General features: G+C 52.7%; 1 protein-coding gene across 7 annotated transcripts; it reads left to right on the top strand.

Moving 5' to 3' along the window:
- Nucleotides 1-772: 772 nt before the first annotated feature.
- On the top strand, nucleotides 773-10,384 carry SNX20 (sorting nexin 20). Of its 7 annotated transcripts, none has more exons than XM_058706871.1 (6): nucleotides 773-906; nucleotides 1,753-2,124; nucleotides 4,551-4,691; nucleotides 5,435-5,514; nucleotides 6,070-6,221; nucleotides 8,318-10,384. In XM_058706871.1, exons 3-6 carry the CDS (start codon nucleotides 4,561-4,563, stop codon nucleotides 8,984-8,986), a joined length of 1,032 nt encoding a protein of 343 aa, XP_058562854.1. In that variant the 5' UTR covers nucleotides 773-906; nucleotides 1,753-2,124; nucleotides 4,551-4,560; the 3' UTR covers nucleotides 8,987-10,384. The 7 variants fall into 7 exon arrangements, with proteins under 7 accessions (XP_058562854.1, XP_058562853.1, XP_058562851.1 ...); XM_058706870.1 differs by having other exon boundaries at nucleotides 4,548-4,691; XM_058706873.1 differs by lacking the exon at nucleotides 773-906 and adding an exon at nucleotides 939-1,300 and having other exon boundaries at nucleotides 4,548-4,691.
- Nucleotides 10,385-27,821: the final 17,437 nt, after the last annotated feature.

The raw sequence follows: 27,821 nt of genomic DNA, 5'->3' as shown, positions 1-27,821 counted from the left end.
CAAAACACCAAAGCAGACAAACTGCGCGGCGCATGGCTCGATTTACATAAAATTCCAAAGTAGGTAAAATGAAGCTCTATTGTCTTGGGGTCTATTCATAGGTGCTAAATTTGCAAAGAAAAGCAAAGAAGTGACCCTCCTCAGAATTAGGAGTGTGACGATTTCTAATGGGGAAGGAGGGGATCATAGCTGGGAAGAGACACGTGGTGGCCTCCTTGGGGGACTGGTGAGGCTCTATTCTCTTGGTTTTGTCCCCGTCTCTTGCCCTCGAGGCCACAAGTGCTAGTGGCCATGAATCACATCACAGCCACAGGTCTGCCTTCCCCCGTACTTTCTGTCGGGAGTGTCGGATGCAGGTTTGCCCAGAGGAAGGCCCCAGACGGAACTGTGAGTTTACCCCATTTCCCTTCCATGTCAGGCATTGGCCCTGCATCCCACCAGCTCTGTGCTCCAAGCCTCACTTTCCCCATCTGTTAATGGGGCACAGTGGCCCCCACCAGGCCTGGCTCATAGGCTAGAATAAGGAATGTTAATTGGGAAGTGCTGCTTGAATGCCAGAGATTATCTGGGGCTCTGAGGGACAGCCCAGACCGCTGCAAGCTGTGTGAGACCCAGCTAGGTCCCTCAGAAGTAGATCCCTCAGGGCTGGCCCTGCCTCGCCTTGTCCTGCTCGCCCCTTCCCTGCCGGGCTGCCTGTCAGCGGGGTTCAATATACTATCTGTCATCAGCCAATGGGCCGGGGCGACCAGGAGTAGGTCACACAGCCTATTTCCTGTTTTCTAAGGGGGAACTCAGATGCGGCGGCCTCGCTAGAGCCTAGAACAGAGGAGAGCTGAAGGGGACCATGTGACACTCCTCCTGGCCCCCCCCCCCCCCCCGGACCCACACAGGAACCAGAGGCCTCAGGTGAGTGCTTGATCCCCACCTCGGTGGGGCTCTGCCCTCCTGTGGCCTGAGCCCCCTCCTCCTATGGGCCTCCCCCAGTACCTGCTGGGGGCAGTGTGGGGCAGAGCCTCTACGTGTGGGGCTCCCCTTAGCTCGTTGGGGTAGAACAGGAAGCAGATCCCCAGCCCTCCTTCACCCCCATTCTTTTGAGGTACCTCTACAGCCCGTCTTGAGCCTGGAGAATAAGCCACCACACAGAAAGTGGTGCCAGGCGACCTTGGGGACTGGGGCAAAATGCAGAAGCCAGGGCCTACCGCCAAGCCTGCCGGAAGGGACTCTCTGGTGGGAAGAACCAGGAAACCTGCTGTTACAGGCTCCCCGGACCCCCACCCGTCCCCCTGGGAGATTGCCAAATGTGAGTGTGCCCACCCAACGTCCAGGACCTTCTGTCCCCTGGGTCGGGCTTTACCCTGCTGTATTGGAGCCTCAGTCCGATGGAAAGTCCTCTGCAGCTCCTCAGGGAGGCAGCACGGGCTCTGAAGGTGGCCCACTGTAGCCAGCAGAAGAAGTCCTGGATAGGACGGGGCAGCCCTCGGAGGGAGGAGTGGTACTCAGCGCCTGGGAGGGATGCAGGAGAATGGCTGCACACACAGCTGGACGGGGCGGGGGCTTGGAAGCTGTTCTGCCCCCCTCAGCCAAGCACAGGACCCCAAGCCACCGGCATCAGCATTTGCAGGGGTTTCTTATAAAATCGAGAAATCTTTGCTAGACAGGGGATGGGGACGGGAGAGAAGCCCCCAGAGAACCCCATGCGTGGTTGTCCCCACAGAGCTTTGGGAGTGACAGGCTGCTTTCCCCATTTCACAGATGAGGAAACTGAGGCCTGGAGAGGAACTGGGAAGCTGTCCAAGACTCCTTGCACGTGCACCAATGCCTTACTTTCTCCTTCTCACTCCTCTCATAGTGACTCCCAGCCAACCCTATAAGAGAAAACATAAGGGAACTGGCTTTGCCTACTGAATTTGATTTTTATTCAAAGCCCTGGGTTCATGCTCAGCTTTCCCGGGTCTTCATTGACGTGTTCAGCCAAGGCCATTATTTCTGGGCTCTCACAGGGTCTCTGGGCAAATCGTGTCCTGCTTTTGACCTGGTGCCAGCTGCCTGATCAGGACAGCAGGGCTGGAAGGGCTGGAGCCATTGAGGCTTGCCATCACCCGCTTTACAGAGGAGCTGAGGCAGGTACGTAGGAGCGCCCACAGGAAACACTGGGCTTCCCAGGGTGGACCCAGAGTCCACTAAGAAAACATGGAGACCACTCACCACCTTGCCCGGGCACCTGCCAGAATATAGAAAGTCTGTCCTTCACCATTGGTGTTCTTGTCAGCAGGACAGGGCTTGTGGCCACACTTCTGAGGTGGGGAAACTGAGGCCTAGAGATACTAAACAATTTGCATTCAGACCCACAATTGGTCAGGATAGAAGGCCTGTCTCTTTAAGGGGAGAAGAGGAAAATGAGGTGTGCAGGCTCTGGCAGACTCAAGCCATGCCCTTGCTCTGTGCCTCAGTTTCCCACCATATAAGGTAAGGTTGGACAGAGGGTCTTGGGGAGACATTCACTGGGCAACTGCACAGAGCCACCTGGAGAATGGACCAGAATTCCTTCCATCTAACTAGAGAAGAGCTGCCCCCCAAAGGAGGGCCCCCCCCCGCCCCCGGCCCCAGATGACCTCAGGTCTTCCCAGGCCAGGCCTTTCCAGAAGGCCTTCAGCCCTGGAGTCAGGATGGGCTCTGGCCACTTGCGGGGAAAAAGCTGTAACCCCACCCCTCTCTAGGCCATAATCAGTGTGAGGATTCAGACACAGGGCCCGGAACGCAGACTAGAGTCTCGTCCCCATGTGCCCCTTACAGCTCCCTCAGATCTTGGGAAGAAGGAGGTAAGGTTACTTGCACCCTTCTGATTTTGGATCTCTGTGCCAAAGTGGTGGCCCAGCTCCTCGCTCCATCTGAGCTAATGTTTTAGTCATCTTTTTTCTAATTTGTCTCAGACATGTTAAATTCTATTCCAACTTACACTTCAATTTAGAGTCATTGACTTTCCAAACATTTTTCAAAGTATTATCATGTGTCAGATATTAATAACAGGGACTTGGGTGCCTGGCTGGCTCAGTTGGTACAGCGTATGTCTCTTAATCTCAGGGTCATGAGTTCGAGCCCCATGTTGGATGTAGAGATTACTTAAAAATAAAATCTTTAGGGGCACCTGGGTGGCTCAGTTAAGCGTCTGACTTCGGCTCACAGTTCATGAGTTCAGGCCCCCCGTCTGTGCTGACAGCTCAGAGCCTGGAGCCTGCTTCGGATTGTGGTTCCCTCTCTCTCTGCCCCTCCTCCACTCATGCTCTGTCTCTGTCTCTCAAAAATAAATAAATGTTAAAAAAAATTTTTTTTTAATCTTTAAAAAAAAATAGGGGCACCTGGGTGGCTCAGGTGGTTGAGCGGCTGACTCTTGGTTTTGGCTCAGGTCATGATCTCACAGTTTGTGAGCTGGAGCCCCGCATCTGCACGGACCGTGCGGAGCCTGCTTAGGATTCCCTCTCTCCCTCTCTCTGCCCCTCCCCTGCTCACATGTGTGCTCTCTCTCTCTCTCAAATAAATAAACTCTAAAATGATAATCATAATAAATAACAGGGACTATTATACAGGGCCAGGTATGTGGGGAGTCCTGAGCTGTTGACTTAACCCTCACACCAGCATCATGAAGCCAAGCTCCGTTCTTATACCCGATTTATAGGAAACTGAGGCACAGAGAAGTCCAGGCACGAGGTCATCTTGTTCACTGATCTGAGTCACAGATCTTACTGCGTAAACTAGCCCCCAGCACTCCCACTGTCTGCCCGCCCCCACGCCCTGAAGAAGGTGGAGAGGCATCTGGGTCCTGCCCACCACATACTAGCCTTGATCGTAGGCAACTCTCTCAGTTCCTTTATCAGAAAATGCAGCTTAAACTCCTTCTGCACACAGGATCAGTTAAGTGAGAGAGTGGGTGTTGAGTACAGAGCACTCGACCTGGCACGTCACAAAACATTCAGCTTTGCTCGTTGGGTACGCTCACCAGCCGCAGAACCTTGGGCTAAACCTCAGTTTCCTCTTCTGTTACTGGGAGTCACGACAGATTTTTGTGGGCGTTAAATAAGTGGATGTGAAGAAGTTAGGAGCATACGAAGCGTGTTCCGTAAGTCCTAAGTGTCTGTCTAGAGACGGGGGGAGAGAGATGGGAGGGATACATACCAGTATCCCTGCTTTGGACGCTGCAATTCTATTTACAAATGAACAGAAAATGGAGTATGGGGATGTGCTTCCGGACAAGACAACATCTTGCTCCCAAGTAATCCTGACTTTGCTTGAAATCAGATTCAGAGCAACTCGATAATGGAAGCATCGTGACAACAAGAGAGGGCTTGGACCGATCAGTTCAGCAAAGGGGCAGACCCAGGCCTCGCATGTGGCAGCTGGGTGGACAGCTGGGTGGGCAGTGGGGACTATGCCACTGCACCCCAGGGGTGCACTAGGAACCCCGGGGCCCACTAGGGGCACCCCGTAGCACCCTGGGGCCCACTAGGAACCCCAACACAAGTGGGAACTCACTGCCCTCTTTGTCCCCCTAGCAGCCTTGGAGTCATGGCCAGTCCTGAGCACCCTGGAAGCCCTGGATGGATGGGACCCATTGCCCAGTGCGCGACAGGGACCAAGCAGGAAGCAGCAGCCACTGGCCCAGACCTCCCATGTCCAGGACCCGATGAACACTTAGGTGAGCCTGAGGCTTGGGGCTTGATCAGAGATAGAGGTCTGAAGACATCTGAAATACAAATGTGGGCCCTTCAACAGATGCCGCAGGAGAGGGGGCAGCTGTCCTAGGTTGACACAAGAATTTGGTGCCAGTCATCTTTCTGGGAGAAGGTTCCAGGAGTCATAGCAGGGGAGCGGTAAATTGAGGAAAGGAAGGGCAGGAAGCCAGGACAGGATGTCGATGGAGAGATTACATCTCAGAGTCATCCCATCCAAGAGGTGAGGGGACCAGTCCCATCCTTCATCAGCCAAGGAAAGTTCCAGAACATACCACTTTAACTCAAGGAAGCCCTCAGTGTGGGAGTCCTAGGTGCTTCCAGTAGAAGCCAGTGGGACATTCCAGAACAGTGAGTGCCCAGCACTGACAGTGTCTGCTATAGTGTCATGTCCTGGAGCAAATTTATTTACTCATTCGTGCATTCCTTCAGTATGCGCCTATGGACCGTCTGCTCTGTCCTTGGCCTTGTGCGGGGCCCTGGGGAAAACAAGAGCAAATCAAGCACCGCAGGCCCTCCAGTGTGGTAGGGAAACAGATCTGTGAACAATAATTTGAGATGTCACCAAAATAGGCTGTAGGGACGAGGTGGGAGGCTCTTACTCTGATGCAAGGGGACAGTTGAAGTGACACCTGGGCTGGGTCTGGAAGGGCACCGGAGCCCCATATCCCTTGAAATAAAATGCACAGCGATCTGTGCATCTCCGCGGGGAAGGATTCTCATCGTTCCCGAGATCCTCAGAAGGGTTCACCGCCCAAGGGAGGTCGAAGACACACTGTTCGGTTTGCAGGTAGGCAAACAGGAGGGTTGCATGTCAGGCGGAAGGAGTGGCCGGTGCAAGCAAAGGCGGGGAATGTGGGAAGCCAGAGAGGGAAGAGTCTGGAGCGGCCCACCGGGCTGAGCCTGGAGCCCGGCATCCTCAATCGCTCCCTCCGCTGGTCGCCCAGTGTGAGCTCAGGGGCCGGGCAACCGCACGGGCGTCAGCGCTGTAGGGAGTGCAGAAGCCAACAAGCCACCGTCCCTGCTTGTCAGGAGCATGGGCCTCGGGCGCCCGTGGCCAACCTGCAGGCTGGAAGCGGATGGTGCAACGGAAGCGTTCACAACGGAGACACCAGCTGGCGGTGCGGGTAGGGGGAGGAGGAGGGGTGCCATGTCAGGCTGTCGTGGGGGGGGGGGGGGACGGGCTGGACGCAGCCGGGGTGGGCCCGGAGTCTGGGCAGGGTGGGGGCGGGGAGGGGGACGCGCAGGGCTCTTCCGGATTCGGACATCCCTCCCCAGACAGACCCAGCCATCTCCCCACAGTGCACCGAGCCGGTGCAAGTGCTTAAGGGTGCCGTCCCTCCAGGCACCCCCGGCGGCCCCAGCCCCAACTCCAGCATGACCACCGGGGAGCTGCAGGAGTACTGGCGGAAGGAGAAGCGCGGCTGGAGGCGCGTCAAGCTGCTCTTTGAGGTCGCGTCGGCCCGCATCGAGGAGAGAAAAGTCTCCAAGTTCGTGGTAAGTGGGCCTCCGAGATCCGGCAGCGACGGCCCGCCTTTCACCACCTCCTTCCCGGCCCCCGCGCAAGTCGGTGGGGCCTCAACTCTCCCAAGGATGAAATGGGCCCGCGCACTTTGACTCACAGGGTTCTAAGGGGGGCAAAAAGCCAGATCTTGCGCTCAGCATTGTGCTCAGAACTGTGAGAACTGTAGATGTGTGAGTCACGGTTCCTGATCCTGAGGAGGAACTGGCCCAGATAAAGGCCGTGTCGCCCACAACTAACCACCTGTGTCTCTTGGCCACAGTTTTTGCTCCCCACCCCCGTCATTTATGTTATTATTAATAACTAGGCGTATTATTAATAATTATATATCCTATAAAATAATGATATATCATCATCATAATTACTCTATTTTCTTTAAATTGGATTACTTTTTAAAAACACTAAACAAGGGGCGCCTGGGTGGCCCGGCTCTTGATTGCAGCTCAGATCATGATCCAGAGTTCTGGGATCAACCCCCCCCCCCCCCCCCCCCCGTAGGGCTCTGCACTGAGTGTGGAACCTGCTTGGGATTCTCTCCCTCCTTCTCTCTCTGCCCTTCTCTGCTTGCGCTTGCTCTCTCTCTCTCTGTCTCTCTCAAATAAATTTAATGTTTTTTAAAAAACCACTAAATAGCTTTCAAAGGGGAACCAATATCACACAGCATAAAGAAAAGATAATTATAAAAGTAACTACAAGGAGAGCTAAGTGCTATTATTAGATTCTAGCTGGTCATGCCATGGCTGGCGGGCGGCTCTGGGGTTAGGGGTTGTTACTCTTTTTGTTAAAATGGAATTTTAGGGGCGCCTGGGTGGCTCAGTCGGTTAAGTGTCCGACTTTAGCTCGGGTCATGATCTCGAGGTTGCTGAGTTCGACTCCCACATCAGGTTCACTGCTGTCAGTACAGAGCCTGCTTGGGATCCTCTGCCCCCCTCTTTCTGCCCCTCCCCCATTTGCACCTACACACACACACACACACACACACACTCTGTCTCTCTCTCTCAAAAATAAAATAAAACATTAAACTAGATAAATAAGGGGCGCCTGGGTGGCTCAGTCGGTTAAGCGTCCGACTTTGGCTCAGGTCATGATCTCACGGTTCACGAGTTTGAGACCCGCATCAGGCTCTGTGCTGACGGCTCAGAGCCTGGAGCCTGCTTCGGATTCTGTGTCTCCCTCTCTCTCTGCCCCTCCCCCACTCTCGCTCTGTCTCTCTCTGTCTGTCAAAAAATGAATAAACATTAAGAAAAAAACGTTTTAATAGATAAATAAATAAATAAATAAATAAATAAATAAAATGGAGTTTTAGCCTGTGTTGGGGGTTCATTAGTGTCCAAGTAGGAGCCATATTCAACCCTTCTCCCTGCCTTGCCCCCTTAATTGGGACTGGGATAATAACAACGGGGACACTGAGCACTGACCGCGTGTTGAACACAGTCCCCCGTCCCTGCAGTGCATTAACTCTTTTCATCCTCACCCAGCGAGGGAGGCGCTACCACTATCCTTGTTTCATGCACGGGAAAACTGAGGCTTGGAGAGAGAGGGTCAAGTACCTACCTAAGACCACACAGCTAGAGCGCAGTGGAGCTGGATTTGCAACCCAGGCAGCCTGTGCCCTTAATCAGTATGCTCTAGCTGAACAAGAATCGAGAAGCAGTAATTTTCTTACCATATGACATCACCGCCAGCATACCGCCTGAAACCACCTCTCAAGTGGATCTAATCCAGGCTCCCCAGTTTAGGAACCTGGGGCCGGGTTTTGACGATATGGGTGGGGAGCACCCCCAGGCTCCCTGTCCCCTCCCCCCCCCCCCCGTTTCCTGTGCTCTTTGTCCCACGAGACGCCTCCATGCTGCCGTGTTTGTTATTCTCGGGTTGACTCTTGTCATGATTCGCTTTTACAGCTCAGCAGATGCTGATGGCAATTTAAAACAGAATTGCGTATGACGATAATCCATTTTCAGGGTATGCTTGAAATTGTGATCATCATTATTTTTTATTTGCCGGGGCTCACTCTGCCAGTTAAAACCTCCTGTTCGGAGGTAGTCAAACGCTCTCTCTCTTTGCGCCGTAGATGTACCAAATCGTCGTCGTCCAGACAGGGAGTTTTGACAGCAACAAAGCCGTGCTGGAGCGGCGCTATTCAGACTTTGAGACGCTCCAGAAAAACCTCCTCAAGACGTTCAGGGAAGAGATCGAGGATGTCGTCTTCCCCAAGAAGCACCTGATGGGCAACTTCACGGAGGAGATGATCTCCGAGCGCAAGTTGGCCTTCAAGGAGTACCTGAGCCTGCTCTACGCCATCCGCTGTGTGCGGCGGTCCCGCGAGTTCATCGATTTCCTAACCCGGCCGGAGCTCAGGGAGGCCTTTGGCTGCCTGCGAGGCGGCCAGTACACCAGGGCCCTGGACATCCTGGTGCGCGTGGTGCCCCTGCAGGAGAAACTGACGGCCCACTGCCCCGTAATGGTGGTCCCCGCCCTCTGTGCCATGCTGGTGTGCCACCGTGACCTTGAACGCCCTGCTGAAGCCTTTGCGGTGGGTGAGAGGGCCCTCCAGTGCCTGCAAGCCCGGGAGGGCCATCGCTACTACGCCCCCCTGCTGGACGCCATGATCCGCCTGGCCTACACGCTGGGCAGAGACTTCATTTCGCTGCAGAAAAGGCTGCAGGAGAGCCAGCTCCGGAAGCCCACCCCCTGGGGCCTCACCCTGAAGGAACTCACCGTGCGGGAATATCTGTACTGAGCCCCTCTGGCAGGCGGGCTGGAGACTTGGGGTCACCGCTGCTCGGTGAGTGGTTTGGGGTTCACGTTTAGTGGGCAGAGCCACGTTGGACCCTAGGTTGCTGGGTGACCTTGGACAAGTCCTTCCTCTGGCCCTCCGTTTCCCCATCTCTGTTGAACAGAGGTCCCTCGGGGCATCCTTGGGAGCCTCCGCTCGAGTCCTGTGTCCCTTCGATGCCAGGTTCACCTCATCTCAAAACCATGAACCCAGCTGCCAAAATGCCAGAGAGTGAGATCCACCTTTCTGGTGCTTTTGCAGGTAGCTGGAGGGGAGGTTGACATTGCACGCCACAGACAAAGCTTAACCCATCTCGTACAGACAGCTCTCTCCAGCTGTCCTCTCTTTCCTCTCTGCTCCTTCTCCCTTGACCTTGCCTGCAGATATCCCCACCGTTATCCTAAATATTCCAGCTCTTCCCTCTTAGCGTGTAAACCTGACTCGGCAAAACAAAAGCTCATCCACTGCTCCTCAAGGCCAACTTTGTCCCTAAGATGGGGTGTATGGGACCCTTTGAAGGGCGGAGGGACACTGGGCTAGAACATAATCATGTCATAAGATTCTGTGAAACGAGGCATTTTTAGGAAGGGAAGTTGCCCACGATTCTCTGGTTAGGATTACGCAACTCATTGCCAGGTCGGGTTTTCATTTATGGGCAACTGGCCCCCAAATAGGCTCCCTGAGTTACGTAGACACAGCCCTGAAGGGAGGTGGGGTGATACACAGTGGGACCTCTGAGTAGGACACTGATTGGATGCTTAACACCTCCCCATTGAGGAACAATGTTCTTGGAACCTCTGTGCCGGATGGGGATGCCCTTGGCTGAAGTCTGCTTTCAGGAAAGGACACCGAGAGCCCAGAGTGGAGGGGAGTCTGGACCCATAACCCAGGCTCGACACTGGTCCTGAAGCTGATAGTACAGGCTGGTTTGGGCCAATGTGTGTTTGAGGCTAGAAGTCCCTGGAGACCTAAACCATCTGCTTGAACTTACCAGAGCAAAATAAAGAGGCCGTAACCTGGACCCGTAATGTGGGGCACCAGCCTGGCCTGTGCGAGGATCTGGCTCAGCACGGGGATCACAGTGGCCGTGGACGGGCATCCGCCAAGCTGCACCGGCATGTGTTCAACCGCGACACCGTGTGGCGGCATCTGTAGCGGCCCGATCAGGCTCTGGCCTCGAGGCTAGAAACATCTGATGATACCTTGGGACAGAGAAAGCTTCAAGTCCCTCAATTTACGCAGGGAGGACACTTTGAATGGGAGATGCCGGGCTTCTTGAAAACCTGGGCGTGTGGGAAATTACAGTGTTAAGTGGAAATACAAAGGGCCGTGACTCTACTTGTCATGGTGAAGAAGACCGTACTGAGGTCGTGAGTCATTTCGTCCAATGGGAAATGCCATCAACTATAAGGTGCACCAGATATTCACTCAGAAGGAAAATACGGCCAACACGGGGAGTGTGATAGGAGTTTCCAGCAAGAAGCTGGGAGAGCAAAGACTTAGCTCCCAATGTAAGAAACCTGCTAGGGAGAAAGGACGATCAGGAAATGCGAGAATCAAATTTGGCACCAAGTGGGGGGTGGCAGTCTTCCTCCTAGAACTTGAACTGTGAGCGTTAGGGTCTGAACACATACAGTGTGGTCCAAAATACTTCATGCAGAGAGGTCACCGTGAAGTGGCCTCAGAGGCAGGTGCTCTAGGTCCCTGACACCTCAGAAAGCAGGTTCTCTCTGAGGGAAGTCAACATCGAGTCAGGCCAACAGAGAGTGTAAGGTGCCATTGACCAGAGGTGCTGAAATGTGGGATGGGGGGCAGAATGTGTCTCAAAATCACATATATATGTGTGTAGTATAGACGGAGAAATAAAAAAAAAAAAATTTTAACCTTTTATTTATATTTGAGAGACAGAGCGCAATGGGGGAGGGGCAGAGAGAGAGGGAGACGCAGAATCCGAAGCAGGCTCCAGGCTCCAAGCTGTCAGCACAGAGCCCGACGTGGGACTCGAACCCATGAACCGTGAGATCGTGACCGGAGCTGAAGTCGGACCCTTCACCGACTGAGCCACCCAGGTGCCCCGCAAATTTTTCTAAAGCCTATATGGGGTGGAAGGAACTTACAAGACCATGAACCCCACCTGTCTTCCCCCTGGACACAGTCCCAAGACTCAAGGAGCTCCCGGTGGGAGCATCATGCCAGCCTCACCCACACCCAGGAACCCATTCTGGGCACTCGGCCCCTAAGCCTGAGTGGGCTGGGGGCTCATTCCCACGGAAGCCTGCTCCAGCAGCCCCTCCCTCCCATCCGCAGGGGTCAGGCTGCTTAGGAAGGCAGCAGGTGTCTTACCCTGCCCCAAGCCAGGCTGGGAAGATGGCATCTCTAATGGCTGCCTGTGGGCTAAAAACCAGAGCATTTTTGGAGCCCGACTGTGTGTCCAGGGCTTTCCTCAGCACTGCCGGTCCAGCTCTGCCCCGGAGATATTCTTATCCCATTTTACACATAAGCACACAGACACATAGCTTAAGTGACTTGCCCAAGGTCCCACCACTAATGACAGGCACAGCAGGAAATTAAACTCAGGCCTGTTCCCCACTGAGCCCTACTTCAGAGGGGAGCAGTGAGAAGAGACTGTAGGGATATGTCCCTGGTCCTCTTATCCTTAAGGACCCTTAAAGGTCATTTCACTCACCTCTGTTTCTAGGTGGGACACAACCTGGAGAAGAAGCTCACTCAAGGTCACACAGTGAGACAGGGATAGCTCCGGGACCAGACCTGGGGTGTCCACATCAAAGTCATATGGTCTGGCAGGCAGGGCAGAGAGAATGATCCCTTCGAAGAGGCCCTTGGAGGTCACCCAGCTGAACCTGGGGGCGCAGGGCCAGTCTTGAGGCTTGGGCCGGGGGCCGGCCGGCCGGGAGGCTCAGGTCAGAGTAGGCTCTGGTCCACGTGGCCTTGGCTCTGGATGTCCCCTTGGCTGCAACTCTGTCCTGGAGCTGCAAGGCCAGTTCCCATGCCACCTGCTGGTGGGGGAGGGGCACCTGCTCAGGGGCTCTCCAGATGCTTCCTGTCCCTCCTGCAGCAACTGCAAAGAGCTGCCTTCCCAGAATCCTCCTGCTCGGCCCCACACACCCCCCTCTTTGGGGCCCCACAATGCCACCACCTGTTCTAACATTCACTTACCATTTTCCTTTTAGCAGTCTCCTTTTACTTATGTAAATTTGCCTGAAAAAGAAACTTCTTATTACCGCTATAAATGGAAAATCAGAATCGCTTGCTATAATTAGAAAGGTAGCGTAAAAATAAACACAGTGAAACCTATTGCTGTTAATACACTTCACAGGCCTTTGTCTGAGACAGGCCTTGAATGTGAGGCCGCCAGAGGCTCTTTGTGAAAAGAGACAGAGACACCAAGTTGAGACTTCTCTTCGATTTACTCAGAAGGACTGGAAAATCCTGCCAACGGAAAATAAGTTTCCGACCACGTAGGCTGGATCGTTCGACGTTGTCTGTGCATGGTCCCCTACCATCTGGGGTCCTACTCCCCGCTGCCTGGCCCATGGCCTTGGTCCCCCACCCTCAGCCCTGTATTCAGCCCTGCTGGCTCCCCAGCAACTCAGTCGTGGGCCTGGTTTTGACTTTGGTTGACATCCTTGGCTTTCAACACCCCACTTGGGAGGTGGTAGCTAGGCTCCAGGTCCTGGCTTCACACCTGATTTCAGGTAAGACCCTCAATTGGAAGGAAAATTCTAGCTCAGTCAAAACTCAGATCTGCAACACGTCCTCTGGTTCGTGTCGCTGTGCCCTGCCCCCCAGTATGAGCAAGAAAATGCTGCTCCCCCAAAGAGGCCCTGCACAGAGCCCTGGCCTCATCGTCTGCTCCCAGAATAGGTTCCTACCAGCCTTATCCATCTATCTGTGCACATTCTCATTTTCTCAGTAAACAGCGATTGACGATGCTCCCACTATTTGCCAGAACCTGCCAAGACCTGGGGACACAGCAGTGAAGGGCACAGCCCCAGTCTCTAACCACACTGAGGTTAGAAGGGAGTCACTCACAGAGCAAATGGAGCCTGAGACCAAATAGTCTCCCTCAGCCAGCTAGTCAGGGAAGGCTTCTCAGAGGAAGAGGTATTTAAGGGAGCCACAGGAGAAGCTAAGGAGGCACTACAGGGTAGGGAGGGGAGAATTTTAGGCAGAAGAAAAGCAGAAGCACCCTCGAGGCAGGAAACTCCATCCCTGGGGACCCTTGGTTGAGGCCTGGGCCCAGAAAGGGCCCGAGATGCCCTTTCCCCGATGCACCACCCTGGTGGTACCCACTTCGAGGAAGGGCTCCAAGTGCTGACAAAAATGCCTGGCAAGCCACATCTGTGCCATTATCCACCTCCAGTGACTGGCTCATTGCAAAGTGGACAAGCTGGGAGCTTGTGTTTAGGACGCACAGACCCTTTTGGTTACAAGCAACAGAAACCCTGGGTAATTTAGCAGGGGAGGAATTTATTATCCAAAAAATCCAGGAATAGACTAGCTTCAAGCCAAGTTGGATCCCAACAATCAAACCTCGTCATCTGGTCTCTTCTCTAACTTTCACTTTCTGTCTCTCTTCCTTCTGCTTCCCCTGCTTTGCCTCTCCCTCGGGCTCTCCTCCTGGTGACAGGATGGCTGGAGCGACACCAGGCTCATATGCTTCCCTCTGGGCAATCCCAGTGGATCCCCCTCCAGGGCCTTGTGAAGTCCCTGGCTGGTAGGATATGGGCGAAACAGCCACATGTCCTTTCCTGAGGAGCCAGGCAGGGCAGATCCTGTCCCCAAGTGCCGCGACCACAATTAGCTTGCCCAGCCTTCAACAGAAATAAGTCTTAACATATTGTTTTGTAATCTGTTTTCCAAATTTTAAAATAGACTTTGTTTTTTTTTTAGATCAGTTTTCTTTTCACAGCAAAACTGAGTGGCAGATACAGAGATTTTCCATAGAGCCCCTGTCCCCACACACGCAGAGCCTCCCCCGTGGTCACATCCTTCACCAGGGTGGTACATGTGTGACAACTGATGAACCTGCATGAACACATCATGATCACCCAGAGCCCACAGTTTTCATCAGGGCTCACTCTTGGTGTTGCGCTTTCTAGGGGGTGAGACAAATGTAACCACCATGGACATGTATCTATCATTAGAGTATCATACCGAGTATAATAAAATTAAAGCATGGTTGCAGTATGATTAAATTTTGTCGATCTGTCATGAGCATTTTCCTGTAATATATCGTATTCTTCCATGTTATTTTTAATTAATTTTAACCATCTTGTAATGTTCCAAATTTTCCTCACTAAAGGCAATACTGCAGCAAGTGCCCGGGTCCAATGTCTTTTCGTATTTGTATGCTCCTAAGGCAATTTCTGACTGTGGCGTTTCTGAATCATAAGCACTTTTAATGGTTTTGATAATAGTACATTCCCTCCAGGGAGTCTGTGCTAACGCACTCCGCACAGCATTGGGACGTTAGCAGTTTTAAACTATTTCCGGTGTGAAAGATGAGAAGTGGTATCCGTGGCTTAATTGTTCTTAGTAAGTATGAACACTTTTCATGGGCTTATTGGTCACTCGTATTGTACTGGAGGTTATTGAAATGTTCTTTCCCCCCACTTTGCATCACACCCTTCCGGAGGGAGGCGGGACCGAATCCCGCAATTTACAAAGCGGCCGGCAGATGGCGCTGCCACCCTGACGGCTCCGAGAGCTTCCGCGCAGTGCTGGAGAAGAGGAATGAAACCAAAGAGAAATTGAGCGTTTCTCCAAAAAGAAAAAAAAAAAAAAACAAAAAACTTTGAAAAACTGTTCAAAGGGGCTTGAAATAATGCTAAGCAAGTGGTGTGCTGGGAAGGCGCCGACGTTTCGCTGCCTCCTTTACTGCCCCCCCCCCGCCCCACCGATGTTTGTTGGGGGGTCCCCGGAGGGGCCCCCCCACTTGGAGTTCAGGATCTCACTTCTCGTTTCTGTTCCCGCATCCTCTCCCAGCAGCACCGAGACGCATAGGGGCGGAAGGAGGTCTACTTGTAGCCGCATCCCCCCACCCCCCACCCCCCACCTCCAGGGGCTATCAGAAGGAAGCAGGCAAACACAGTAACTGCAAACAAAATAAGGCGCACGAAATAAAGGGCGGGCATGAAGAAGCTCCAGGAGCTGGCGGGCCCAGGGTCCTGCCTCCTGTGGTCAGACCTTTAACCTGCTGGCTTCTGAGGGAGAGGGGGCTGGAGTCAGTCTCCCTCAGTATGGGGGCAGGGCCCTTTCACAAGTATCGAGGGAGGGGGCGCAGGTACCCCCAGGGGCCGGGCCACATGACTTTCCAGGAGCGAGAGTCTAACCCTAACCTTCTGAGGCCCCAGGTGGTGCTGTGGGCTTCTCATCCATCTGCCTACAGAATTGGGGGAGGGGATGCGCCACACACTTTGACTTCTTTTCACCATTAACTGCCTACCCAGGGCCTGGTGAGGGGGCTGTTGATAAAGCATAGGTCAGATGAATAAGGACAATGGAAGGAAGGAAGAGGGAGACAGAGTGGTAGGAAAAAGGAAAGAGAACTCGACCTGGCTTGTTAGAGTGTCAGTTGGTACAACCACTAAGGAAAACATATAGGTATATATTAAAACTTATGTATGTAATATATAATATATATAATATATTATATATATACATACAATATTTATACATTATACATTATATATTATATACATATAATATTTATATCTATAATAGTTATATCTATAAAACATTATATTCATATATATGTGTATATTATATATATATATATATATATTTGTAAATTGGAATACTATACGGCCATGAAAAAGACTACATTGACACACAATAAAGCGGCTGAATCTCACAAGCAGGGCCGAGTGTGAGCAGTCAGACACAAAAGAACACAGCCTGTGTGACTCCAGTGAAGGAAGCTCAAGAAGAGGAGAAAACTGAAGGATAGTGGTTAAGGATGCTTACTTACATGGCAAAAACCCTAAAAGGAAAGAAAATAAAAAGCAGAAGGAGTTAATATGAAAGTCGAGATACTGGCGATTACTTGGGAGGAGGTGGTGGCGAGGATCTCAGTCTGTGGGTAGTGCTCGGTTCGTAGTCTCGTGCAATGGTTACAAGGGTATTTGCTTTGTAATAATTGGTTAAGCTGTGCACTTATATCTATGGATTTTGCGTTATATTTCACAATAAAAGTATTTCAATAAAAGAATGGTTAGATGCAGCAAATAGGAATTCAGGGTTTATTATGCACCACGTGTGGTGGCACTCAGGGCTGGAATTTGAACACAAGGCTCCGGCCCCCAGCCTGTGCTAAACCACTGGGCACGGAGTAGGGGGTGGGGTGATTACTTGAACTTCAGGGCTCCGACTAGTGAACAGTGCAGACTAAGACACTTTACACCCACCCAGCTAGCGTGGCACTCTGACCTTAGGTCCACACTTGCCCGAAACCACAGGAAGGAGTCGTGAAAGGTGGATACTCAGGAATAACAATCAGCCAGGGGGGCAGAGAGGTCCCTACGGGTGCCTCGTTAAAATAATCGTGCTTGATACATTGAGATGGTGCCAGTTCTTCCCCTCTCCCTGTCTCCATGCCATTACCATGTGACATTGCAGCTGTCCTCACTGAAGACACAGGGTCTATTTCCCCAGCCCTTGAGCCTGGGCTGTCTCAGACACTTGCTCTGGCCAATATGATGTGGCACAAGGGACAGTGTGCCAGTTCCAAGCCTTGGCCTCAAGAGACCTTGGGTGTTTCGCTTGTGCTTTTGAGCTTCTGCCATTGTCATTAGAAGAATATGCTTAGGGTATCTTACTGGAGGCTGAGAGATTCAAGATGCAGAGCCAAGGGCAGCCGAGACCAAATGGTGGGCAAACTCAGTCGAGATCAGCCAACCCTCAGACATGTGATTTGTGAACTTGAATAACAAATCGTTGTTTTAAACCACTGAATTTGGGTGCCGTTTGTTACGTAGAAGTAGCTAGCTGATACACTGCCTGTAGATAGCTGGCGGGGGGCTGGGGAGTGGAGGGTTCTGGGGACGTGCTGGAAGAATTTCCTGAAAGGAGAGGCCCGGGCTGGGAAGTGAGCAACGCCAGTCTGCCCCACACCCCGGCCTTTGCTGGATTCCTTTTCAGGTTCCAAGCAGTCTCCACGTCACCGTTGCCACTGAGGCTACTGATGCATAGTTTGCAGACAGCGCTCATGCCAGGCCCTCGGTGTGGCACCTGACACACCTATCCCCTTACACACCTACTCCTTACAACAGCCTTATGCAGTAGGTGCTATTGTCACCCTCGCTTTAGCCCTCTGCTTGCCTCCTCCTCTCCCTCAGGGCCACCCAGTTCCCCAGCCTGAAGACCACGCTCAGTAGCAAGCACGTCCCAGAAGCACATGGTTCCTATGGATGAACAAGATGCCAGACGACAGGAAGCAGTCAGCAGAAGGGATGCTTTGCAATAACTGCTAAACAGAATGAAGTGCATTGGAATAGAGTTTGTCATTTTGACAGAGACTCTTGGAATATTTGGGTTGGAAGGGACTCCAGAGCGAATCCAGTTCAGGTTTCAGAGTCTTTTAAAGCCGCTGAGTCTTGGGGTGCCTGGGTGGCTCAGTTGGTTAAGCGGCCGACTTCGGCTCAGGTCATGATCTTGTGGTCCGTGAGTTCAAGCCCCGCGTCGGGCTCTGTGCTGACAGCTCAGAGCCTGGAGCCTGTTTCAGATTCTGTGTCTCTCTCTCTCTCTGACCCTCCCCCGTTCATGCTTTGTCTCTCTCTGTCTCAAAAATAAATAAACGTTAAAAAAAATTTAAAAAAAAAAAAAAAAAAATAAAGCCGCTGAGTCTTTTTCAGATGAAATTTGATACAGAAACCCAATGCACAGGAAAGACCAGAGCCAAGCTTTTCAGGCCGGGAGGCCAGGGGGCTCTGCCTCAGGTACCTCTTCCGCTAAGGTACCCCTGGGGCTCCAAGGAGCACAATTTGAGAACTGCTTTGCTGAGCCAGTCAGGTCATTTTGCTGATGGGATATAATCTCAAGGTCACAGAGCCGTCACGTAGAAGAGCCAAGCCTTGAACCCAGATCTCCTGCCTCCCATCCCTGGGCTTGCTCAGGGAGTGAAAAAATGAGTAAAAAACTCAGATGAGTAAAAAAACACTCATTCCAAAAAGAAGGCAGAAACCTGGGGCGCCCGGGTGGCTCAGCCAGTTAGTTAACCATCTGACTTTGCCTCAGCTCATGATCTCCCAGTTTGTGGGTTCGGGCCCCACATGGGGCTCTGTGCTGACAGCTCAGAGCCTGAAGCCTGCTTTGGATTCTGTGTCTCCCTCTCTCTCTGTCCCTCCCCCCGCCCATGTTCTGTCTCTGTTCTCTCTCAAAAATAAATAAACACTAAAAAAATTTTTTTAAAAAAGAAGGCATAAACCTGATGTTTTTTAACATCCATTTTTCAAAATGGTGCTCTTGGCTTCTCAACTAGCCACTAGGATAGGATTGTTCAGTCATTAGATTTCCAGACCGTGTTTATCAATTTGCTGTGTTTAGCTGGGGGTCCACTGGGACCCTGGACTCTTTTCCCTGGGATCATCTCCCTTGACTCTTGCCCTCTCACCTCACTGCACAGTCCTCGTGTAGCTAGCTTCCTGCAGAGCTGCTACCCCCTCCTCCCCCCACCCCAGCAGTTTTCCCTGGTGTCTTCACAGCCTCCTCTACCTCCTAGGGTGACAGATGGGATGCAGGTGTCTGCAGATGTGACACGATGCTCCAGAGGGAGCCAGAGAGGTCCAGGCGTGGGAGTCAGGCATTGGGTGTTTCTGGGTTTCGCCTCCTGGCTCCTTCTGGAAACAGCAGCTGGTTCTTCTCCTCTGGGGAGCGGCCCCTCCCGGATTCCAGCCCATGTCGTTGGGATGGGCTGGAGCACCGGCTGCCCTGAGCCCCCTCCTCCATTTACTGGGGTTCAGTTTCTCCTTTTGTAAGTTGTATTCACTTCCTAAGGATGCTATAACAAATCACCACAAACTAGAGGGTAAAAACAACAGAAATTGATTCTCTTGTAGTTCTGGAGGCCAGAAGTCTGAAATCGACATGTCAGCGGGGCCACACTCCCTCTGAGGCTGTAGGGAGGGACCCGCACAATGCCTGTCTCCTGGCTTCCCGTGGCAATCTTTGAGGTTCCTTGGTTTATAGATACGCCACTCCAATCTGTGTCTCCATCCTTCCGTGGCCCTGTCCCTTCCATGTGTGTCTGTGTCCCAATGTCCCCTGTTCTTAGAAGGACACCAGTCATTGGATTCTGGCGCATCCCATCCAGGATATACTCATCTCAGCTTGGTCACATCTGCAAAGACCCAGTTTCTGAACAAGGGCATGTTCCCAGGTACTGGGGCTTAGGACTTGAACAGATCTTTACAGGGGACACAGTTCAACCCCCAGCATGAGTGGACTGTGTGCATACTGGGTGGTGGCAGCCGGGATGTTGTGAAAGAATGTGTCCAGGACTGAACCAAATGATAGTTTATCACCGTCATCCCCTCTGGTCCTATCGCGGAACCCCACAGCACCCTGCATGGGCCCCCCTAAAAGCAGGTTTCTAGTCCTTCACACTGTTCTATTTGGTGGTGGGTCTGTCTCCTCCTTGTCTCCTCCTTGGTCTGTCTCCTCCTTGTCTCACCCTGGGCACCCGCGGCCACTCCTGGGGGGTGAGTGAGCGGACGGCGGGCCTTGAATCTATCTGGGAATCCTTTTGGTTGGCCCTCCAAACATGCCCTGGACCCCACCCCTGCTCTGCCCCCACAATTCCTGCCTGGCCCCAGCAGCCCCCCGACAACTCTGGCACCTTCTGGACTTCTGACTTGCCTCCCCCCACCCACCCCTGCCCCTGCGCTCTCTGCACCCAGCCATTGGAGAGAACTTTCCAAACGGAAACGATCATCTCACCTCCCGGCTCAAAGTCTACCTCTTTGTCTTGAGACCCCACTGATCTACCACTTACTTCTTTAGTGGCCCGTATCCCCTTGGGAAATCATCTTGGAGTCTGCTCACTGTCTCTCTCTCTCCGTTGTGAGACCCTCTGGCACACAGCTCACCAGGCATTTGCCCTTGGTACCTAGAGGACCTGTGTCATAGGTGGCTGACCTCTGCAATCCCACATGCCCCCTACCTAGAAGGGCCCCCGCCTTGGTTCAAGGCTCTGTTCCCACTGTCAGAATTCTCACTAAATTCTCACTAATTGTCTGTCTCAAAAAAAATATTATATATATATATATATATATATATATGTATATACAGTGAGAATTCTCACAGTGGCAACAGAGCTTTGAACCTATATATATATATATATATATATATATTTTTTTTTTTTTTTTTTTTTTTTTTTTTTGAGAGCGAGAGAGAGAGAGAGGGAAAGAATCCCAGGCAGGCTTCATGCTCAACACAGAGCCCCACGTAGGGCCTGACCTTACGACCTTGAGGTCATGACCTGAGTGGAAATCAGGACTTAGAGGCTTAACTGAGCCATGCAGGCACCCCAGAATTCTCAGTACTTTTTGAACAAGGGTCCCATATTTTCATTTTGCACCAGGCCTTATAAATTACATAGTCTCTCCCGGTGTATGGTAGATAGAAGGTGCTCAATAGATAATTATTGAATGGTGTCACAGGCATCCCTTGGTGAAGGGGGGGATGGGTAGAGAGCAGACTTTGTGCCCTGTCCACCCCCCATCTCCTTCTGAGAGGCTGGGCCTAGACCCTACCCGAGCTTAAGCAGAGAAACAGAAAGGGAGAGATTTCTGGGGAGGATGGAGTAGGGAACAGAGAAGGAGACAAACCAACCCTTTGAATCACTGCCTCTGTCCCTGGTCCCCGAAGACACCTGAGAAACAGCAGTAGCAGAGCCCTGCAAGCAGGAGGGGGCTGTGGGGCCAGGGGAGGAGGCGACAGGCTGCGGGAACCTCCCTGATGTTCCCCCTGGCCCCTGAGGAACCGTCAGGACGAACTCACTCGTTCTGCAGGGCACGCCTCGATGGCCAGGCGCCCGCCTGCACAACCAGAGCTGGGAGGGGCCTCCAGCTCATCGGGTCCAGTTTAGCCCAGAGTGGGGTACAGCCCACCCAGTGACTTCATTCCTTAGACCACCTGAACCCCAGAGTGAGATGTCATCCCCTTTCTCTCCTCCTAAGCGTGGCCAGGAGAAAGCCTCCCTGGAAAGCCACCTCCCTCTTGCCGATCTCTGATTTTTACAGAGGGAGCTCTTCTCTTGTCGCTCCCGGAATCGTCAAAACATGATCTAGCTGGAATTTAATGCCATGCTGCTCTCCATGGTGTTTATTTTCATGGTTATCTTTCTTATTACGGACCTGATGTTGCTTCCTTGGTTCCCCATTTATGCTGGTGACATAAATGTTCCTGATTAAATTAAGTCGGGAAAAGGGAATCTTTGTAAATTACGGCAAGGCGGTGGTAGATAGGACGGCAAGGGTAGGGGATCCTGAGAGAAAGGGGGGAATTCTGAACTAGGTCCCGGCCCTCATACAGAAAGGGCACTGAGGCTCCGAGCAGGGAGGGGATGTGTCCGGAGTCCCACACAGGGCCAGTGGTGACGCCAGTTCTCCAGGTCCCCAGGCCAGTGCTCTCCCCCAGCTGACCATTCAGCCTTAACGTCTGTGATTCATGATGAATCAAAGTCTGGCCTCCCACTTTCCTCCCAGAAACCCCCTTCACCAAGTCCCTCGGGGACCCCCGCCCCCGACATCAGGGCTCCTTGGCCCATTTAAAGACCCAGGCTGCGGGCGAATCCTCCTTAGCAATCCTCAGACAAGCAAGTCTGGAGGCTGGAAATCATGTTTCTGCTTTGAAAACTGCCACTGACTGCCTTTCCCACCTTCTGCTCAGCAAATCTTCACAGGCCGTGTTTTAAATACTCTTTCTCCTTTTGCTGTGATCAAAGGACTTGCTTGTTCCCCTGATAGGTGACAAAAGATGTCAGAAAGACTAATGAGAGAATGTGGTTGCCGCCCCCTTCCTTTCTCCGGGAAGAAGGAGGATCACAGGGCAGAGCGTCTTGGGCTGGGTGGCTTTAGGATTTAAGCAGGGGAGAGATAAGGGTAGCGGCTGGGGCAGGGGTGAAGGAGGGGGTCTCAGGCAGGCTGATAATTTGGCGCCAGTGGTTGACATCAGTTGAGTGGGCCTCCCAGCATGCATTTCCCCTTCTGCTGGGCAGAGCATCCCAATCTTGCTTTAGAATAATCACCTTTTCCTCCACCATCATCTGGTTTACCAGGTGTAGCTCTGGGCCCAGCTATGGGCTGTGCATGTGACTCAGACCTGGCCCGGCGGAATCTTACATTCTTTTGGCCATGGTGATTGGTTTTGAGATGGGTACGTGAGCCAATCAGAACCACAGAGAAGGAATCTTGGGGGTCTCCAAATGGACCCAGTGCTAGAAGAGAGGACAGCACTTCTGACTAATCCGGGCTCATTGCACGCCAGCAATGGAAGAGTCCCTGTTGGAGGGCACAGGTTCAGATGGGGAAACGGAGGCCCGCTCCAGTGGGATACCACACAGAGAGTTCCTAGGATAAGTCACACTTCTGGGGTTGTCTCTGCCTGGGTATCTTCCCACCCAAGAGACAGCCTAGAAGGATGGATCAAAAGTCCTCATAGCCCTGTGACTCCTGCAACCGATATCACTCTCCCTGAACTTAACAGTCCCATTTTATAGGCTCAGGGACTGAGGCAGAAGGGACAAGGAACACGTGATATTCCTACTCTCATCTCCTTATTTTGACACACTTCACCTTGCAGCCAGGAGAGAGGGAGACTGAGCACTGACAACATTGATTGTGTTCCTGGATCCAGCCATGCCTGGCCCTAGACCTAGCTCTTGGATCTTTCGAGAGCCAATATCTTCCTTCAAGATTTCTTTCAGGATTTTTCACTTGCAACCAAAGGAATCCTGGTTATATAGCTGCATTCGAGTTTCTGAGGGGCCACGTGTCATGGGACAAAGCAAACAACCATACCCAGTCATCCCCCAGAGGTCAGGAAGATCCGTCAGAGAAAGCTCAGGCATTCCATGGACCTCCTCAGTTATCTAGGTGGGTGAGAGCTCCTGGAAGCCATGGGAGTGAAGGTTGCCAATGTGGAAACAGGGTAGAAACCAGCATGCATTGGACGGACACAAATGCCAGGGCAAAATGCCCCTGGGAGAGGGCCTGGTCTTCCAGGAACAGGGCCATAGATGCCCCAGACCAATGGTTCTCAGAGTGTGGTCTCTGGACCAGCAGCTTCAGGGGTACCTGGGAACTTGTCAGAAATGCATATTCTCAGGCTCTGCCTCAGACTTACTGCATCAGAACCTGGATGGAGGGCCAGAGATCTGTGATTTCACAAGCCTTCCAGGTGATTCTGATGCTGAATAAAATTTGAACACCACTGGTTTAGACATTTAAGTAAGTTAAGTATACTCGGTGAGGAGAGGAGAGTATTTACTCTTAAGCGATGTGGGGATCCCAGAGCCTGGATAGATATCAATCAGTATCTATTGATATTTCCTGTTCACAAGTGTCTCAGGGACTTCAGGAGCTACAGAGGCTGGTACAGTGATCTCCATGCCTCTTCCATGGGCCCACACCAAGCAAGAGAGCCAGGCAAGAGGCGGGCAGAGGTTGACCAGGTGACCTTTACCCTGACAAGCGAGGATCCCATGCCGGCCAGATCCCCGACTGCAGCCCTGCCCTGGACTCAAGTTCAGTAACTCTGCCCCAAGGTAGTCAGTATAAGGCTGTGTTATGCGGCAGTAACAAACTTATCTGACATCTCAGTGGCTTCCCGGCTGTCACGAAGTCCAGAGCAAGCCGGGTGACTTTCCAGGACAACGCGATGTCTCAGCAGACCAGGCCGCTTTGCTCTTGTGGCTCTGCTGTCTCAGTACAAGCCTTCAGGGGCAGAAAGAACTGGAAAGACAAGCAAAGGCTCTTAACACTTCCACCCAAGTCGCTCCCACGTGTAGTCCATTGGCCAAAACTAATCTTGTGGCCCCAAGAAACTTCGAGGGGGCTGGGACCCATGGGAAGCACGTAGAGTGTTGGTGATCGACGGAAGTCTCTCCTGCCTACTTGCTGGATACCCCTGGCAGATGTCCACTCTGCCCCCTCCAGTGGGATCCCTTGTTTCCTCCAAACACCGACTAAGGATTGACAGAGGTAGACACTGTGCTTGGAGTGGGCAGACATGAGCAGGACAGACATGGTCCAGTCCTTCGGGGGCTCATGGACGGAGGGTGGCATGGTGGAAGAACAGGCAGATCCTCCTGAATGTTCTCCAGACCCCCCCTCCTTCCTGACTCACCAACTGAGTTTCGTCAGCTTTCAACCCTTGATTGAGGCTCAGTTTTGCCATCTATGCAATGGGGATAATAAGGGACTAACAGAAATCATCCAACAGCAGTGAGAAGAGTGAGTCTGAGATTGGTGGGTGCTCACAGCTCTGGGCAGTGGGGCTGGGACTCGGATGCCATCTGTCTGATTCTCGTCTTCGAGTCCCCTAAGTGGTTCTTCCTCTTCCTCCCGGGGTCAGCAGCCCCTACAGTTTCTCTCAACCTTTTAAGCTTTCTATAAGAATGAGGGGATCTGACAGCCCACCTCCCTGCCACAGCCAAGGGTAACCGGGCCCGGCCTCCAGCCAACCCGGTCCCCTGAAGACAGCTTGAGCCAGCCCAGCCTGATCTCTGAGGCATCCTTGGAACTGGCTCCCGGCTCAGGTCATTCCAGGAGGGCCCGAGCGACTGTCCCGCCACCCAGGACGCGGACAAGGCCAGCTCCACGCCCCCCCCCACCCCTCCACCACCCTTTCTCCAGACGTAGATGTAGTTGAAAAGCGTACCACGGGACCAGCAAGGCCACCACGGCCACCATTAGGAACCTGATCCCGAGTCGCTGATTAAAACCAGGAGGGGGTTTTAATCAGCCGGGGCCATATGCTATTTAACTGAAGATGAAAGTACCAATGATAAGCATCATCTCGGAAAGGATGTCGTTAAAGGAAGAGCAGAACAGCGAGTGGCATCTTTTATCATTATAGCAGCCCCTCGCAAAGCTCTCGTTAGGGGCTTTGAGGACCATCTGGGCCCTGTCTTTATTATGCAGCACCTACGGCGTCATTGTGTTTGACGATGGCTCCCCAAGCCCACGCCACGCTAAACTTCTAAATATACAATTAATGCCTATTAATTATAGTTTTCAAACCAGCAAAATGATCCTTCATTAACTTAATCGCCTCTTCTATTTTATCAGGAAAGTGTATTCTCGCTTTCCATAATCCTTGCATCTGAAGCGCGCCACCCCCCCCCCCCCAACGTTGGCGGGTTGGCACAGGATACTTGGCCGTTTATGGGAAGGCCTGCCTGTCCTCTGGCCGTCTCGACAGCCCCCCCCCCCCCCACCGCCCACCCCACCTTCCGCCATGATATGGGAAGCCACTGCGGGCTTCCAGAGAATTCCACCGGGTTGTCTGAGGACACCAAGAACGGTGGTGGAAGTGAGCCCGGGACGGCTGGTCAAGCTGGACCCAAGGTCGTATCGGACTGGGTTTAAACCAGTGGGGGCCGGGGGGAGGGGGCGGAGGCGGGGGAGAGAGAGCCTCGGCTTCCTCATCTGTAAAACGGACATGATAGAACACCTGCCCCCCAAAGTTGCCATGAGGATTAAATGAGCAGCGCTTTGCCTCCAGGGGGATTTTGGCACCGCGGCATCTCAGAAGGGCCAGAGCAAGGAGCAGGCTGCTTTCTCACCCCAGCTCCGTGGCCTCCCAAGCTCATCTAGACTCTGCTGAAACCCTATCCCAGCTTTCTATAAATTTGAAGCGTCTTTATACTTGTCCCTCTCTGCTCAGCTTTATTTCCACAGCATTATTTTGAGCTCTGGCGCCTCCTCTCATTTGTGCCTTAAAGTAGTTTGCAGCCAAGCAGGGAGGACAAGTAGCTGTGAGATGATGTGCGGGGAGCCTAGGAGGGGCATCTGTTCCAGCCTTGGGGAGGTCTTCCTGGAGGAGCTGGTCTTCCTGAAGGGCAGAGGCAGCACAGAGCCACGGCCACCTGCTATTTCAGCCTGGCTGCCAGCACGGACCCACCTGGCCCCAGCACAGTTGCATCCCATGCTGTGCTTTGTCGTCCTGCAAGTTCCCCGGGGCCTTCTCCAGGCCCGCAGGGGCCTGCCTGTGAGCACACAGCCTGCGAGGGGTGGGGGGCATCAGCACCCCCCCGAGAAGCACCCCCGAGACGCGGGCCCGGGGGCTGGGAGCGGTGAACGCGTGCTCCGACCTTTCATCCTGCGAGTGGACGCTCTGGGAGTGCTCTCGACGCATCCTCGTGTCGGCTTGTCACCTCCCAGCTCGCTCTCCTGCCCCCTCACGCCTCTTGCTGCCATCATTCTGCCCAAACAGCAATTTGCCCTCAAGCCTGTGTCTCGGGATCCTCGGGGAACGCAGGCTAAGAACCAGGGCGAGTGCAGGCTCAACAGGGTAAGTAGCAGCCGCTTCGGGGACGGAGGGGAGCAGAGGCGTCGGTCATTCAAGGACCACCATGCAGTGGGGCATGGTGGACAGGGGAGTCAGGGTGTGAGGGAAAGTGAGGCAGGAAGTGGGCAGGGGCACCTCGCTGAGGCCTGGTCTGCTGGGCCGGGAGTTAGTTGGACCCTTGTCCAACCTTCACCTGGGTGGGCAAAGCTGGAAGTGGCCTGGTCAGACTCCACTGAAAGAAGCACTTTCCGTCCGCATTTTGGGGACCGACAGGAGAAGGCTGTAAGAGGAGCCGACCAGGCCAGGGGACAGCTGACAGGGGTCTCCGTCCGGCTCAGTGGCTCCGGGATGGAGGGACTTGGGTAGAGGTGACCTCTCTTTAGGATGCAGAACCGGCAAGTCTCAGTGATTGGGTTAGGGGTGAGGGAGAAGGGGTTGAGCAGGCCCAGGCTTCTGGCTTGGGTCACTTGATGGATTGCATTGCCCTTTACTAAGCTTGAAACTCAAGTTTTGGGGTAGGATGGTGAGTTCGTTTGGGGGCGTGTAGCCGGAGGCCCTTCTTAACAGTCTAGAGATGGTCAATCAAGGCCATGGCAGTGGATGAGATCCCAGGAAGTGAGGCCACGCAGAAGAAATGGGACGAGGACCAAGCCCAGCTCAATGCCGTCTTTTAAAAAAACTTTTTATTTTGAAACACTTACAGATTCTGTAGCGATAGTACAGAGAGGTCCCGCGTACCCAGGTTTAATGCAGCAATTTTTAAAGGAGGATTCGGAAGAGGCTACTGCTAAATGTGGTCCAGAGGGGCTAGAGAATATCCAACAGGGCTTGATACCAAGAAACTAATTTCACTCGGGAATTAGTTTGGTTGCAAGAGACAGTGGTTTAAAAAAGTGAAAAGTTGGTTTCTTCCTCATTTAATAGTCTAAATGTAGGTATCCAGGTCTGTAATGGAAGTCCTGTTCCTCAGGGACACAGGCTTCTTCCAGCCACCCCACCATCTCTAGGCTATTGTGCTTGTCCTCATGGTCCAAGGTGGTGGCTGGAATTCCAGCCATCACATCTGCTTTCCAGGAAGCAGAATGGAAGAGGAGATGGAGAAGAAAAATGGACGATGGGAATAAACAAGCTAGCTCTTAAAAAAGATTCCCAGAGCTGCCACATGACACCTCCCTGTGACTAGAATTCAGTTACAAAATTTAGTTGCAAAAGAGTCTGAGAACTGTAGTCTTTATTCTTGAACTCAAAACCAGAGGTTCTACTA

Source organism: Neofelis nebulosa, chromosome 17, assembly GCF_028018385.1.
Source record: "Neofelis nebulosa isolate mNeoNeb1 chromosome 17, mNeoNeb1.pri, whole genome shotgun sequence".
NCBI lineage: Eukaryota > Metazoa > Chordata > Mammalia > Carnivora > Felidae > Neofelis > Neofelis nebulosa.
The sequence above is the reverse complement of the archived record's forward strand: the minus strand, read 5'-3'. Positions and strand labels throughout refer to the sequence as shown.

Excerpts from the sequence above, each read along its gene's own strand:
- SNX20 (XM_058706868.1), top strand. The coding sequence starts at position 4,561 with ATGGCCAGTCCTGAGCACCCTGGAAGCCCTGGATGGATGGGACCCATT. Across the intron at positions 4,692-5,434 it reads GGACCCGATGAACACTTAGG|GAAGGATTCTCATCGTTCCC; the intron begins TGAGCCTGAGGC and ends CATCTCCGCGGG. Across the intron at positions 6,222-8,317 it reads GAAAAGTCTCCAAGTTCGTG|ATGTACCAAATCGTCGTCGT; the intron begins GTAAGTGGGCCT and ends TTTGCGCCGTAG.